Here is a 17,162-nt window from a genome sequence, read left to right on the forward strand (position 1 = left end):
TTACTCCTTCACAACTCAGTCATACTGATATCAACACACTCTTAATGTGACCCTTCACCATCAGCTTTTTTTTACGAAAATGTGCCGCGACAGTTCCGTAAACTAAATGCAAACAACAAAGTAATATTCTGATGTGTTCAGGAAACAGAGAGCGCTATCTTTACAGCTGATGTTATGGCACTGGGGCCGCAACTGTATGTTTTCATTTTATTAGATTAATCTGTGGATTATTTTCTCAAGGAACGGATTATATGGTGCATGAAATATCACAAAATGTTGAAAAAGTGTTTCCCAAAGCCCAGTCTGTCTCAAATGTTGTTCGGTTCACAACCCAAATATAACTATACAACTGTCACAGAGGAGGAAAGACACCAAAAAATACTCACTTTAAAGACCCTAAAATCAGAGAATTTTAAGCTTTTTTTGTAGAAACTTACAGAAATCAGTCATTGATTGATATTAAAATAGTTACAGAATAATTTAAACTGACAAACAATCAACTACTCGTTGCACTTCTATATGCCACATTTTTTTTTTCTTTTCTTGTGGTCATCTCAGGACTTTCCCAGCTGACACTCAACACATTACTGCCACATGTATCACATATTCCCATCAAGTGACATGTCGGTAGAGTTTCCTGGAATTGGTGAAGGGACAGTTGCAGCAGGAAGCTGGCGAAGGAAACGCCAAATGTCAGTCACACAGTTTTAGGATGAGTAATGCCCACTCATTCCCTTGATGTGGTGAGACATTAATAAACGGTATTCCCGACTCCTGCCATGTGTTTGAGGAAGAGAGCCAATGAGTCGTAGCGGGGATTGTAGATTTTAAAAAAAGTTGCACAGGAGCACATTGTTCTCATCACTCAAAAGTGGCTTCACGCATTTTGCAGGCGCTGTACGGCCCAGGAGCTGTGTATGGTTTCACATGAGTACTTGAATCTGTGAATTATGATATCATTAGTGAAAGAACTGGAGTTAAGCAGCCGGGTTGAAGGCCTGTTGTGTAGTTGCCACCCTGCCGACTCAGGGGATTAACTCTAAAATCCCACAGTTACCGCTCTGTTAAAAGAATACGTTTAAACGTTTTTAAAAATACCAGACCTTGAAAGGAAGCTTTTAGCTGCTGGTCTGTCCTAGGATGATAAACTGTCTGGCTGGAGAAACACGTTTGCCCGCAGCAGTTTTGTGTTGTTCTGTTTGCTGATCAATGCCCCCCAGAGGACGAAGGAGTTTTAAGGACTCTTTTGTGGATTCATCACTCGTATGGCCTCTTACGCACCTAAATCCTGGTGTTGTGGTCTCTTTTGCTTCCTTTCTTGAGATGTTGTGATGAGAAATCTCCAATATGTCAGCACATTCACCCATAGTGAGTTTAAAAATAGGATAAGAGAACTACATTTTACACTGAAGTCCTACCAGAAACACAATAAAATCCAAGTGATATTTTCAGCTATTATTTGCCTTGAAAATGTAGTTCTTTAGTCATTAAAGTGTAGTCTCCACACAATGAATCTTTATCTTCTAAAAGACATTTTTAGAGAATATAAAGATTCATTGTATTATATGGCAAAACAATTTTGTACTATTGTTCTTAATATTCTCTATTTTGTCTCTGCACAGCTTTCGATTGTTAAACATTAGTATGACTTTGACTTCAAAAACTAGGGCCAGCATAATAAATTAATTTAGAACCTTGTTTTTTTGCGAATAACAGAATTGTTTGTTCTATGCAAAACCCATCGTTCATACTTCTTCCACCAGCTCTACCTCAAAACTCAATTTATGGGTGTTATTTTCCGGCATAATTATGTCTTTTTCTAACGAAACGTACACGCCATCTGGACTTCAAACAGCATTGAGAGAGAGTGAGATTCTTGTGAGGTCTTTCTTCTAGGCCATGATGGACTAAATAATGATGCTGTCAATTTTTCAAAGCATTTCAAATCCGAGGATGTGATTAAGATGAGTCAAATGAAGAGGGTGATGACAGACTAAGTCAAAGCTAAAAGAATGTCTTATGAAGAACAAGGCAGCCTGCTGGACCAGTACGCACACTGATTGTGTCTGCCTGTGTATTGTCATTTACCAAATGATTGGTCCCTGAGATCTGATATCGTGAAGTGAATCTTGCCTCGTTATTCACAAATATCCCGCTGGGCTGCCACGTCACTGTGTTTGTGATTCTTTAAATGATTTGATAACATTTTCTCATGCATCTCATATTTGTAGTAGAAGGCAGCTGATTTTCTTTTTTCATTCTGAATGATTGATCATGGGTAAAGTCATCAGTGAGTAGTGATGCTCTGTGATGTGTTCACTGTTTGTTACAACATACCAGCACGTCATTTAATATGTGCATACATCACGTCTTGGATTTCAGCATGATTAGTGTTTTTTTTTTTTTTTTCCTGGATGATAACAGTAAAACACTCAGGATGGCATCTTACTGCTTATTTACTTATTCCACACAAATACTACACTAATGTGTGCTGTATTTTATTATCCAGTGTAGTTAATAATTATTTATCTCTTTGGGGGAGAATACTAATCTATTTATCACTTACATTAATATTGTAATATCAACACATTTAAAGTATATGCCGTACATATCACCACAGTTGTCATATACTGTTCACTTACTCACAGCATGGTGCGTATCCACATTTCTAACTTACATATTTAAAAACCACACTGTTTGTTTATTGGTAGGTCTTTTTGTTGTCATCTTGAGAAGGTAATTTTTGGAGCTTTTTCCTGGTAGGTGAGGTTGTAAACAATGCCGGTGAACAGGCATGCACAAAAGCAGGAAACTTTTTATAGCAAAGTTATCACACATTTCATGCTCTCGTTTTTGTAGTAACAGCCCAGTTACTCATTGTTAGTGCATACAGACCAATCAAATGCAGAGCAGAAATCAATTTAGGTTTGTAAAACACTAAATGACAATCAGCTACAAACATTTTTTCAAATTAGCATAATCTCTTCAGATTTGACTAAATTTAAAGATAGACTGAGCTGATTATCCATTCCTGCTCCTTTTTTTCTTGTTTTATCTGTTTTCCAGTTAATATGAATTAATGATAAGATATACTTCTGCAGGAAACAACAACTCTTTATCAAAAAGTGATTAATCTTCCTCTTGCCACAAAGGCTGTTGTACGAACAGAGAAAAGGAGTGGCAGCTGGTGTTTAACTCGTCTTCTGCGCAATATTTTGGAGCGTCTTGTCACTTTACATCAACTGTGACATTCAGTTGTAAATTGAACCTCCATAGTCTGTGGCTGATGTTCCACCCTCTTTCCTGTTGCACTGACAGATCTTTTGTCTCCTGAGCTGACACAGTTTGACCCGGTATATTTCATCACTCCCCTATTGTTAGCAGGAGGTGCTTTATCATAAAGCTTCACATCAGCATGCTAACATGTGCCCCGTTCAAGTGGCTGTGCTCACTTTCTCCCAAAGGAAACATTGCTCTTTTGGCCTCTTAAGTTTCCGAAGTGTCATTGCCAATGTCTCTGTTCTGGAAGATTATACTGTGACTTATTAAAAGATTTTTTGGCAGACAGATCATCCACATTTGTTAAAGAGAGAATTATACATTAAAGACTCTTCAGGGCTCAGATCTAATAGCTGCTCGCCCTTGAAGGCACAAGTGGAGCAGTAAGACTGATAATATTAAGAGATGGGAATGGGACACAAAGATAGGCGATTGCGTATGTTTGTTTTTTCTTAAAATTGTCTGTGAATGTGCTTCATGCCATTGTACGTGTATGACAGCTACATCATGTGTGGCTGCCGGTGCACGTATGTGTGTGCACAAACAGATCTGTCCATGTGTGTCAATGTGGCAGCAAGTATAACACAGAGCCACAGCATCTGCCTGTTTTTGTGACACTGCTTTGAAGTCTCTTTGATTCTCCCCAGTGCCCGCTAAAAAAGACTTCAGACACTTTCCGTCTGATTGCCTTAACGTGGCGTTGTCCTGGGATGCCCAGACTTTTGAGGACAAGAGGGTAGAGGGAGGGGCAGAAGGCAAAGCACACATTGCAAACTAAAGTAAGAAATAAACCAAATAAACCAAGGAGAAGTAATGAGGATGTGCAATAGCTTGGGGAATGTGTGCAATATAGGTAGGAAACAGTGAAACACTTCAGCTAGAATGCTGTCACTCATTGATTGTTCTAAACTGTAGGGAAGATCATATTATACTGGTAAATGTGACGTGTCTTATCCATATATAATCTTTATCACACTGGCAGCGTGATGTGGTTTAAAAAATAGAGGGAGAGAGTAGTTCCATGACATTTCCCAAACTCCTCAGATGTAGCTTCATCGCATGTGTCAGGCTGGTCTATTTCTGGTGTTTCAGAGGCCGTGGGGTTGTGCTTATTAGCATTCCTACTATGTAATGTTGCCACTCACTGGCAGCACTATTAAAGGGCAAAGTTGAGGCTGAGCAGTTCAAAAAGAGAGAGGTCAGACCATTGCAGCAGTCCTGACACGCTGAGCGAAAAACTCATGATCTCATTCCATCTGGCTTCTCCTATTCCTGCACTGTCATAAGTATTACTTCAGAATGAAATGACATAATTTAACATAATGTATGGATTATAAAACCGTTATATTCTCTGAGTGGAGTGCAAAAAATATCTAAAATCCAGTAATCTTACTTTTATTAAGTATTAAACAAAACCAACATGGAACCAATATTCACTAATGCAAAATGTGCAGCCCAGTCAGAATTTATCCGAGCACACACCCAATTATCATGTTATGATGTGGTGTGTGGGTCAGAGCGGTTTCTCCTCAAAAAGAAAAAGTGATAAGGTAAAATGTGTCTGTGAAAAATCCATTGTGTAATATTTGGGAGGTTAAGGGCATCGAATTGCAGAAATTGATTTTGATATTCATTGTTATGGTTTTTTAGTGTATAATTAGTTATAACAACATTTGTGTCTTTGTTTCCTTAGAATAAGCTGTTTCTGTAGAATATTATCACCCAGTGGGATACACATTCTTTCACACACCTCTTTGTCAGAGTACTTTAGTGACAACACTCTGCTTTAGCCTCATACAATCAGAAATCTGTCAGGTGATAAAACTTCACCTCCACTTTATCTGTGGCTTCTATTGAGGACTGTAGTTATAAAGGCTGTGTGGGACAGAGGGTTTACTATTCACATATTGTTATTGAGGAACCAGGTGGCGTCCCCCTGCAGGTGTCCCAGCAGCCTTTCACTGCTGTTGATATTGCACTGGAATACCAATGTAACAATTGCTTTCAGAATAAAATCTATTCTTGAAAGAAAGATTTAATGTTCTTAGATCATTAATTTGTCAGAGGGGTTGTACACATCATGTCAGTAAAAACTGAATAACACCTCTGTCAAAACTCTTCTACGCACCTATGCTTCCTATTAAATTACTCGTCTGTTGGTTTCATTATGGTATTTTACACAGGGTGTTGCAGCTAAGTTGTACCATGGGTTGGTAGCAATAATGTCACCAGAGTGGGTCACTAGGCTATTGAGTTTATATCAGTCTGATTACAGTCATACTGTAGCATCTGTCTGCCCTGAAGTGTTTGGTTTCTGTCTGCTTCAACTGACACAGATTGGGCCAGATCTACTAAGATCCCAATTTGCGTGTACTAATTTGCGTGCACACTCTGGAATTTTGCGTGTGGAGTTGAACCAGGGTTTGTGGGTGATTTACTAAGATTGCCTGCACAAATGACAACAGGTGCAAATCTTGGAGACCGCCTTATTTAAATAAGGATTTTGCATGTGCTACTAGTTGTCGTCATGGAGACAATACGCTGGAAAAACTGCTCTGGGATCCACCAGCACTAATGGCAACAGTATGCTGGAATGATCCAGACACACAGAAATGTAATGTGAGAAGTTTTGTCGTAGACGGTATTGCATGACTCCTCATTGTGACTGGCCCCAAATCATCCCCTAGGTCATCTAGAAGTTCTAAAATGGCATTGGTCAGCAGCACCACCGGATTCATTTTTAGAGGTGGGGGGGCTGTGAGGGTTGTTGGATTGAATAACTGTCAGGCACACATAATTTTGTCACACTGTATCCTAATGTTGGTGCATATTTTTAATCACAATCATCAGATCAAGTGGAGAAGTAGCCTTTGCTACCAGAGTCCTGTAAAGTGGGGGACTGTCATTCTCAAAATGTTCACATGAGGGTGAAAAATGCTTTCCCTGCATCTTGTACCATCGTTTCGATGTCTCCTCCTTGCGACAATAAACACGGCCATGTGTGCGCAATTATGCATACAAACTGTTTGCACCTTCCTTTGAGACATGTTAAATATAGATGTAGTTTCTATGAGCAAAATTGCTCTTGTGTTTGATAAATCACTTTGCGTGTGCTAAATTAATATATTTACATTTTCTCCTCCCAGCACACGCTCTATTGCGTGTAAACGCCCCATATTGCATATTCATTGGGTCAAACGTACTAATTGGATGCAGATGCGCTATTTTGCACCTTTGAAAGACAAAACCCGTATTGCACACTGATAGTCAATCAGTTTGTAAATTTTTTTGCGTGTGCAATCAGTTTGCACATGTTTTTATACACACAAACCTTTAGTAGATCTGGCCCTTTTTGTATTAATTTCTTTTGCTGTTGGAGAAATAATGACTGATGAATGGATGACTTCAAACAGTAAATTAGTGTAATTCTGTTATCTCCCTGTCTGACATCTGAACACTGATGTGCAGTGTGTTTTTATTGGTATGCTTTGTTATAGTAACCAAATAATATGAGCTATGATTCTGCCTCAATAGATCAATATTAAGATCTTTAGGCCAGGTCATCCTGCCCCACTAGAAAGTACATTACTAGAGATCAGTTGTTTCCCGCTGTCTCTTTCCAGATCATCTCAGATTTGGAAGCGCAGTTGACAAATCTCAATGAAGAACTCCAGGGGGCCCACGTCCAGCATAAGCAACAGTTGGCTGAGATGGCGTTGCTCTGGGAGGAGGAGAAGCAAAAGGCGTTCTTGGACAAAGAAGCATCACTGGATCGACTCTGCTCAGATATGGAACGCATCCGCAGTGACCTGGAGGGAAGCTACCAGCAGGAGAGAGATGCTGCCCAGGAGAAGGTGAGTGAAGCGCAGAAGGAAAGGTTTGTAGATAAAAACACAGGTACTTCTATTGCCTGTTGAGTTAAAAGTGACATTTTTATTGGCCTATTATCTAAAAAAATGGTTTAAACTACCAAGTTGACAGTGAGAATCAATCATAACAAAACAACAACTGCATTTCAGGTTCAGAGAGAGGTTAGAGATTCATACGAGAGCCTCAAGGTAGAGTTCTGGTTTAATACAGGAAAAGAAAAGAAAGAGGGCAAGAGGTAGCTGCAGTACCTTTGTATTCAGGAAGTTTGAGCCAGTAGAACGAGAGTTTGGTTTTGTATTGTTTTAGTAAAAGTTTTGATCCTTCAGTTGAAAGTTGTTGTGGCTTTACAGTTAAGAATATATCTATCCAAGGCAGTGGCATTGTGAGCATTTACGGACAGGCAAATCAAAGTCAAAATCTGATCAGAGTGGTGTCGTCCCGAGTGGCGATTCCCCCATACGTAAGACACAAGAGGTCACTGAATGGTTTCATAAGTATGAAAAGGATGTGAGTCATAGTCTGTGGACTTTACAGTCACCGGATTTTAAAACACTTGAACACCTGCGGGAGATTTTGAACCTACACGTCACAGTGATATCCACCACCAGCATCAAAATACCAAAAGAGGGAGTATCGATGTTCATTCGCCAGTAGAGTTCACAGGCACGTTGAAGCTGTTTTGGCTCAACACTATATCAAGAAGGTTTAATGATTTTTGCTCTACCCACCTATACATTACATTGTAGAGATCAACTCTTTTGTTCTCTTATTCATGATACTGTTTTGAAATGACGACACAAGTTATGGGGTGGGACTAAAGGGTCAAGCGCAGGGATAAACCTGTTGATCCATTATGCAGCTTTGTGTTTTGTTATCTTGCTGAACCAGAAGTACTTCAATTAGAACTTCTGAGGTTCAGGATCTTTCCCCGTCTCATATCCACAACCTTCACCACCACAGTAACTGGACCCACGACTGGGAAATCACCCATAATCCTGTGCTGGTCTAGCAGGAAGCTGACCTAAGGTGGTGTTGATCAGAACCTAATCCCCCTGCAGGGCCCATCAAAGACAGCATTTTTCATTAGACACCATCTTGCACCAGCTGCGCAGCATTAGCCTCGGAATGCAGGGACCTCCAAAGCACCCAAGCAGCCATTTTGGCTCCATATGGCACACAGAACCAGGGGTATTGAAGGGAGAGGAATGGGTGGAAAAGAGTGTGATTATTGCAGGGTAATCCTCATTTAAAGGAGTCACGCTATTTCCTATCACTCCTTTTTTTTTTTCTTTTTTGGATTTCTGAAGCCTGTTTGGTAGCTAAAAGCTCTGTCTCTTTGGCACACTTTAATTCTCCTCTTTCTACCCTTTTTGTACTCAGGAGGAAAAAATGACCCACAGTTGTCAGAGAATCTGGAGTGGATTCAAAGCATTTAGGCTGGATGTTAAACTTAGGCTGATAACACTATCAGCAATGTGCTAGTTTCACTTTTTAGAAAAGAGATTAATGATTTTGCCGTCTTTTTTTTGTCAGCTGAAAGTGCATGCTTCTATAAAAAAAAAAAAAAAAAAACTCACCAAAGGTTCAGCGCCTTACTTCTCCCCCTTTTTTGCTACTTTCTAATCTGTCCAAGTTTGACTTTGGAGCAAGCAGGAAAAGTTACACTACTTAGTTGCTCCCTGTTTTTTTTTTTCCGCATGGGATTGAAGTCAGCCAGGCCTCAGATCCATATTGACTCATTCGCCTGTTTTGTAAGCTGAAAATTTCTCATTCTTTTGATGCAGACAGAAATGCTGTCCTCTGCAGTCCACTATGGTCTTGGAAGCCAAGCCTGGGCAGGCCAGCTTTTCCTTTTTTTTTTTTTTGAACACATCTCCCAGATCCTGGAAAAAAGGCCAGAGAAATCCATTAAATCCATGAATGGATTCTCATCAAAGTCGCATGCATTTAAGGCAGAGACACAGAAGGAGAAAGAAAGAGGGATGGGGGGATGTTTTGGGAGTAGATAGTCAGAGCTGTTGGAATGAAATAATGAGTAACAGAATATCAGAGCAGATAAGATCAGACGTTAAGATAGTTCCATACATTTGAGCTGCACCAAAAATAAAGAAGAACAGAAGAAACGATGAAGGTAGGCTGAGAAAAAGGTATGTGGGGGGGTGCAGTCTGGTTGCTATTGAAGTTTATCTTTGTAAGTGTGTGTGTGTGGCTGCGTTCATGGGTGAAAATGAACACACACAACTCCAGACCTCCCAATCTCTGTGCTCCACTGAGGGCCCTGTGAAGCTGTCTCTGTGCCTGATAAAAATGCCTCATCTCTGGGCTACAGTGAGCGCGAATCCTGCCTCTCACCCACACCACTGCCTTATCTAACTTTCTTATTCTCCTCCACACCTCAACCGTCCATCTCTTTCTGTCTTTCCCCCATGCCCCCCTTCCCCTTTCCCTTGCCTTCAAGTTGTGGCAAAGCCCAGAACATTAGCATTCTCTATAAAGTGTTGGCATTACCAGAAATCAAGGCTAGACCTTTGAGGAAGTGTGGGAACACTGTTTCTTATCACACATACACATATAATACACACACGCTCAGTCCTCACAGCCATATTAAACACGGGTCATATTTGCAATTAATTCTAAATGGGTAGTATTTACATCTGTGCCTAAGGTTTGGCTTGTGAAGAAAAGCTCACCTCTTCACCCCACATAGCTGTGCAGTACTCGCTCCCCGCTTGTAAATACTAGAGATCTGCGATAATGCAAGACAAAAGATCAGGAGGCCTGAGGTTTGATAGGGAATGAATAACGTCTGGAACCTTGAATTCATATTTACTCTTAGTCTGGAGAGCATGGCTCTTTGAACTGCTGGAGTAGATTAGATGTGCAAATTGTGTCTGATATATGTAATATGAGTAAGTACGCACCTGGTATGTTTGCATATTGCACATGTACTGCATGCATTGTGCAGTTTGATTGCCCTAATTTTAATGGCTTTCAAAACTGTTCTGAATGTGATAGCATGTGCATATTCACAAAAATGACAGTCCAAAAGCAAAGAGGGTGAAGCCCACACTTGCTGATGATTCCTGAGGCAAACAGAGGAAAAGGAATGTGTGTGCGTGTAGGTGTGTGTGTAGGTGTGCAATGGTAATACTTGTGTATGTGTGTGGCGGTGTGTACTTGCATGCCTACTTTCACTTCAGATCAAAGGGAGAGGGCATTTCATCAAACACTAACCAAGTGTGACAAAACCACCTCGAGGCAAACAGCCAATGAGGAAGTCACTTTTTGGCATGCAGCAGCCAATCACCTGTGTCACTGCGCCCCTGTCCCTCTAGCCATACCCCCATGTGATTCCCTTGACCTACAAGACACATCAGAGCTCACACTCAAAGGCCACACACAGGTTGAGCCTTAGAAGTTACAGAGGTGTAAGAGGTGTTTTGCTTTTTCTTTTTTGTTTTACAAAGGTAGTGTATGTATATTAATAAACTTGCATTGTTCTCAACATGACGTGCTCTGTAGTAGTAATTGCATATCAGACAGCATAGCATAGATTGGCCCCACTAGGCACTTAGTCTTCCTTAGTGTCATTAACTCTTACAAACAAACTTTTCTTCAGCATATTACATGTACATGTTCTTTATGACTTTTTAAACGACGGATGATGGTTGGAGAGACTGTTTGGTTTCCTTGGCTCAGATACACACTTCAGAAACCTCATTTACGTTATTTGGTGCAAGAAAGTCATCTGTATCTAACTTTGTTGTGCTATGCACAAAGCTGACGAGGCAGCCTGTTTTATGTGGCCAGAGATTCATCTGGGTTCACAGTATGTTTTATGTGTGGACACATGTTGTCCCTGACCACCTCCAAATGTGGTATGACTGATTCGATCTTAATGTGTCCACAATGTGTTCTTGTTGCATTTTCATCCATATTTAGAGCGCTGTCCTTGTGATCAGACCACCCAAGATGTTTTCAGTGAAAAACATGAACAAATCAAATGCATCTTGTTAATGTGTTTAATTTACACTTGCAAGGTTTTACGTAGATAGCAACAGGCACGGTTTTTGATTTGGAACAGTCACTATTGCATGCCCATACAGTTGTGTATTTACACACTCAGTAGTTGCCCTAAGGTACCAAGTCTATATCTCTGTGATGAGGGAGTATGTCAATAAATTGATAAAAGAAATGTATATGTCCTCCTAATGAAGATAGTAGTTTAACATTCAGTTCACAGTGCAACCATAAGAGATGAGATCAGGCAATTTATACTGTTTTTCTAGTACATCCAGTCACAACAATTTCATAAAACTGTTAATATCTATATTAATCTTTTCACAACAGCTTTGATCCCAACCCACAGGGACGTGTACTTTCAGACTTGGTGAACGCTCTGTTCTCTCTCTCAGCCAGAAGATGGTGGTACGGGGTTGTTGTCATTGTTGTTGTCATAGTCTTATTCTTCTCTTTTGCCACTGTCACTGCTGACTTATTAGGTTGGTCCTCTGCCATTTGGAGATACACCAAATCACATTATTCAGTCGGTCATGGATTAGACACGAAGCAGAGAAACATAGGCTGAGGGATGATCAAAGAGGGCCCACATTCAACTCACACTGACAGACTAAGGAGAGACAATGAAATTGGAGGAGCTAGGGCTTAGAATCTGATTGTAGGGGAGAAAAAGGTGAAGTTTATAGTGTTTAGGGTAGGGAATTTATATGATAAGCGGTGTGCGTGTTTTTGTCAACTCTTGGTATATGTTTACATCATAGCTTTTGCAAAACCACAGATGAAAGCATTTTAATGCGCTAGAGAAGATGTTCTTGTGTTTGTGTATGAACATATGTTGTGTGTTTGTGTGCATGTACGCATGCCCAGACCTATCTGAGCTCCTCGTTTCCTCAGTGCACCATCGGGCCCGGCGGCAGAGAGAGAGTCAGTGACTCACCCAGCAGATGAAAGAGTCAAAGTAAAGGCTCTGCCGTCCCAAAAAAACATCACACAGCTCCCTTGCTCACTTTTTGAAGTCATCCAAGAGGAGGGAGGGAAGCGACACACTTTCTCAATCGCATTAAAACATGGCGTCAGGCAGCTCCCATCTTGTTGCATGCTATAGATTACACTTCAGTTTGAAGTGGAGTTTAAAGTGGGACACTATGGTATTGGGCTCTGTTTTTTTGGGTTAAGTTCCTAATTCAACTCACTCTACATTTGAACATCAGACTGACTTTTTGATCAAAGGGTGGGTGGAGGTATAAATGGGAAGAGATGTCATCATAGGCAGAAAACTGAAAAAAAAACCTGAATTTTATCACATATTTCAGTCACTATTTGCAAGGGAAAGATACAAGAGGAAACAAACTTAGAAAGTGCCGTGTTGTTAATTAAAGTGTCCTCCTTAATAGTGAAGATCTTTGCTGATACTTATGATAGTTCACACAAAATTTCAACACAGAAAATATGAATGAATCATAAGTTCTCTCTACCTGATGATATTAAACTACTCAAGCTGCTCCTTCCACTAGGCATTCAGTCCCTCAAAGTTTTATTGTTTTTTTTCCCTAGACCTTATGATATGGGTTAGATGTTAAGCCCACTCCCACTGATGGTAATGGATGTAATTGGTTTTCTGATACCAAGAACCAACGGCTTGAGTGTGTAATCACTGAACATTTGGTATATTGTGTGTTTGATGTATGTTTATCTGTGTATGCCCGCCTGTGTGTGCCCATGATGCATTATTTCAGTACTATGTGTGATGCGGCAGTGACAGTGAGCAGCAGGGATGAAGAGAATCACTACTGACAGGCAGTGATGGCAAACTGTGAAATGGAAATAAAGCCTCTTGTCATTACAGCACCAACTCAAACACACATACACACACACATACTGATGCACAGACGAGCACAGCAAGACAGCAATGATTACAGACAAACGAGCAAATAACATCTCCCAACTCCCCCTCGCTGGCAGATTGAACTCAAATTGTTATGAGAGACATGCGTGGTGAACAGAGAATCGTTTTGAATGCTTACAAATACAGCTGCCACTAAAACGGAAAGGCTTCATGGAGCGAGAAGGAAAAGCTTCACTTTGAAATCACTTCGTATTGTTGTTTTCTAGAAATGAACCCCGCAAATCAGCTCCCTTGTGTACAAAATACAGCATGGTGCATTTAGGGTGAAACCACTAACAATCATGTACCAGTTAAGGGTTTGTGATTCGTTTGTCACCTTAAAAACACTTCTTCCCTTTTTCTAATCACCTGTCAGTCACAGGTCACATGTCTCTACACATCTCTACCATGTGTGGAGTGACATCATCTCTTTCCCAGCCTTGTGTGAGGTCTTGTGCGTAGTTTTGTATATTTTATTACATTCTAGCATTAAAGGTAAAAGAAGGATTAGTCAGCCTGTATGTTTTTTTCCTCGCGTCTTGCTGTGCTCAAGATGTTTCTGGGCATCAACATTTAGGCAGTGTGTGTAGCCCCAAGCCAATAACAGTGTTGTACATGAGGTCGGCGCAAGCTAGGATGAAAACGTGTTTTTTGCAAACTCCTATAAGGTCAATTTAAGAACGAAATATAAGTCCGTCAGACCAACAGTGAAAGTTTCATTTTGAAGCTCTCAAAGTCTGTAGGCATCAAATTTCATTTTGGAAACATTTTAAATAGCAATGGCGACTTAACCACTAGAAAACCAATCAAGAAAACTGTGAGTTACAACCCCCTCAAACATGGGTTCAAGAGCCAAGGTAAGCCTGAGGCCTTAGATATCAATAAAACCCTAATTCCTAAGATGACGTCCCAGGAACTAGTCTCATTCCAGAACTCTGTGGGCTCTATTAAAATTGTAGCAACCCGGATATGCTACAGAGACTTCCCAATGGCCTCTGTGATGGTAGTCTTCATTCAGAACTAGGGATGTAACAATAAACCGCGGTAAAATTCCTGACAGTTAGTATTACCATTTAAATTCTAATTATCATTAAAACCATATTCTATTACCGCACTTTGAAAACTCACGGTGATACTGCTCATTTCCTGGAGAAGCAGCGGCACTCCAGGCGCTCACAAGCAATTTGCAATGTTTGACCTCTGAAAATATGGCCAAAGGCAGCTGCACGAACAGCGCTCCAGAGATCCGGGGATAGTGGGCTCCTAGGTCCCACACTGACCCGGTCCAAGTGCACCTCCGTCCCATGCATCTCTCTCTCTCTCTCTCTCTCTCTCTCTCTCTCTCTCTCTCTCTCTCTCTCTCTCTCTCTCTCTCTCTCTTTCTCTCTCATTGTAACATCATGAATGATTTGATATGGAAAATGGTCAAACAAGCTCCACTATGACCGGTCCAACTACCCTTTTTCCCACTCAAAAAAACAGTCAGGAATTGATAGGAGAATTGATAAGGAATTGGATTGGTAAGCAGAATCGACAATGGCATTGATATTGATAAAATCCTATCAATTCTCATCCCTAGTGCAGATATCGCTTATGGCCGTAAGATGCCATCTTTGATGCACATTTGTATATTTCATGTTTACATGTTAATATTTGAATGTTTCTGCCAACAAAATGTACACTGTGTGTGATTTTATTTGTTGTTTTTTACAACTTGGTTAAATTATTTCAGTGTGTGCATAAATTTTTGAACATTTTTAGCGCATTTCAACAATACCACAATAATAATGATAACTGTGATAATTTTGATCACAATAACTGATATGAAATTTTCATATCATTACATCTCTATTCAGAACCTTTCACTATGGTTGTGCAAACTAGGGCTGTACAATATAGAAGTATATATCATAGCACAGAAAAATATCCAGTGTTACCTTTTGTGTTCTCTACTTCATATTGTTTATGTAATGCCCAGCGGAGAAAAAAAAAAAGTCCCCACTTTGAAGAAAATATGTAAGAGCCATCTACTGGATAATAACTGCAGCCCTGACTGATGAAGTTAGTAGATTCTCATTTCTTGAACAACCATCAGTTTGTAGAGAGCATAAAGATTGGACTGTGTTTCAATGGACAAAGGTTATGTAGTCTGATGATTCCAGATTAACCCTGCTCCAGAGTGATGGAGGTATCAGGGTGAGAAGAGAGATGGATGAAGTGATTACCCATCATGCCTTGTGCCCACACTACAAGCCTGTGGGGGCAGTGTTATGATATGAGGTTGCTTCAGTTGGTCCAGTTTAGGTTCAGCAACATTATGTGTCCATAAAATGTGGTTAGCTGAACCATGTTTTTCCATCACCAGATTTTTTTTCCCCCCTGATGTCACAGATATATTCCAAGATGACAAAACCAGGATTCGTAAGACTCAGATTGTGAAAGAGTGGTTCAGGGAGCATGAGACATCATTTTTACACATGGATTTACCACCACAGGGTCCAGGCCTGAACCCCATTGCGAATTCTCCCTTTGTGAATTCAAAATCATTGCCAAAAATTAATGCAAGTCTGGATGGAAAAATGGGATATTTATTGTGACACTGCATAAACATTGTGGGGCATAAACAGTGTCATTATAAACAGGAGAGAGACTCTGATCAGCCAAGACGAAAATGACAAATTAGTACTGTGGTTGTTTGAAGCTCCAAATGAGACACCCACACATGCACTGGACTTACTATGTGTTGGCAGCGGTTGTGTGTTGAGAAATGCATACTTTGGTTTCTTCATCCATTAGCAATAATTCAACAGTTCATTCCAAGAATGGGAATGCACACCTTAAGCAAATTTCATTTCCCAACACCTATAGATCAAACTCAAGATGTGTGTTTGGCTTTCGTGCATCCTGTTTATCCATCGTCTGTGTTTGAATAAGTGCATAGCTTTGTGTAAGTGTGTGTGTTAAGGAGAGAGAGAGAAAGTTGTCACCCCATTTTTACCACTCCTTTCAGTCCTTTTTTGTATGTGTGTGTGTGTGTGTGTGTGTGTGTATGTGTGTTTGGCCTGGTTCCCACTGCAGATTATTAATTAAGTTCTGGTAAGCGGTGCATGCCTTGCCTTCAGATCCACTTCCACTCTCTTTAACACACACACTCACACACACGCACACACACACACACGTATTGATGCACACACACAAAAACGCACACACACTTCAAAGCTGCCGCACTCCACACCGCTAGGATTAAGAGGCGATTGAAGAGCCTGATACAGCCTCAAAGTGCCTTCAGCACTAAAATGCCTTTGGCAGGGCACAGGTAGTCTCTTTGAAAGCACTTACACACACTCACACATTCACACACATATGGTTGGGCTTTTAATTTAGCTCTGATTTTTCCTTTGTATTTGTCACAGTCCTGTTGGGCTATTTTTCCTTGCATGTACTATTCCTATCCTCATCTATTTCCAGGCATTTTTTCATGTGTGTTTAGATAGTGAAGCTGTATAATGTATGATGTTGTATAATGCCTCCTGCTAAATTTCCCCTGAGTGAATGTAGGTAAAAGGAATAAACTAGTAGCAAGCTCTTTATGTTTTTATGAAACATCTGAGGCTGTTTTCATGTCAATACGGCCATATGTTTCCATGAATACACTCCTCATATGTCAGCTCTCACATATACAGTATAGAAAGTCACACAAACCTCATTACCTCTGAGCCATTTGCAGTGGCAATGCTGATATGATGTTACTGACATGTTACTTTGATGTATACATTTTCATTACTTTGATATAACATCTAAATATGAACTGCACAAATGATGACCTCAAATTAAAGAACATGGTGCCACACCTTTCATTGTCAGGTTTTTGTCTTCTTAGTCATGTTTTTCTTAAGTAGCTTACTTGTCAGTTATCAGTCAGTAAGAGTTATAGGTAGGATTAACAAAAATAACACCCCAAGTAACACTCTGTTACTTTAAATAAGATGTAGCCAAGGCAGGACCAGTTCTGCTGCAATAAAGGGAGACAACAAATGTGTCAGCTAAAAAGAAATGCATTGCACTGCCCTTCTCCCACACACAGTTCTTTCTCCTGTCTTTGCTACAC

General features: G+C 40.3%; 1 protein-coding gene across 3 annotated transcripts in view; it reads left to right on the plus strand.

Moving 5' to 3' along the window:
* Nucleotides 1-17,162, plus strand: part of cep112 (centrosomal protein 112) — a 114,553-nt gene that overhangs the window by 54,412 nt on the left and 42,979 nt on the right. For all 3 annotated transcript variants that reach the window (XM_030141740.1, XM_030141741.1, XM_030141743.1), the window contains one exon: nucleotides 6,903-7,133. In XM_030141740.1, the coding sequence (XP_029997600.1) occupies nucleotides 6,903-7,133 (231 nt within the window). The remainder of the gene's footprint in view (nucleotides 1-6,902; nucleotides 7,134-17,162) is intronic.

This window comes from Sphaeramia orbicularis, chromosome 8 (assembly GCF_902148855.1).
Source record: "Sphaeramia orbicularis chromosome 8, fSphaOr1.1, whole genome shotgun sequence".
Classification (NCBI taxonomy): domain Eukaryota; kingdom Metazoa; phylum Chordata; class Actinopteri; order Kurtiformes; family Apogonidae; genus Sphaeramia; species Sphaeramia orbicularis.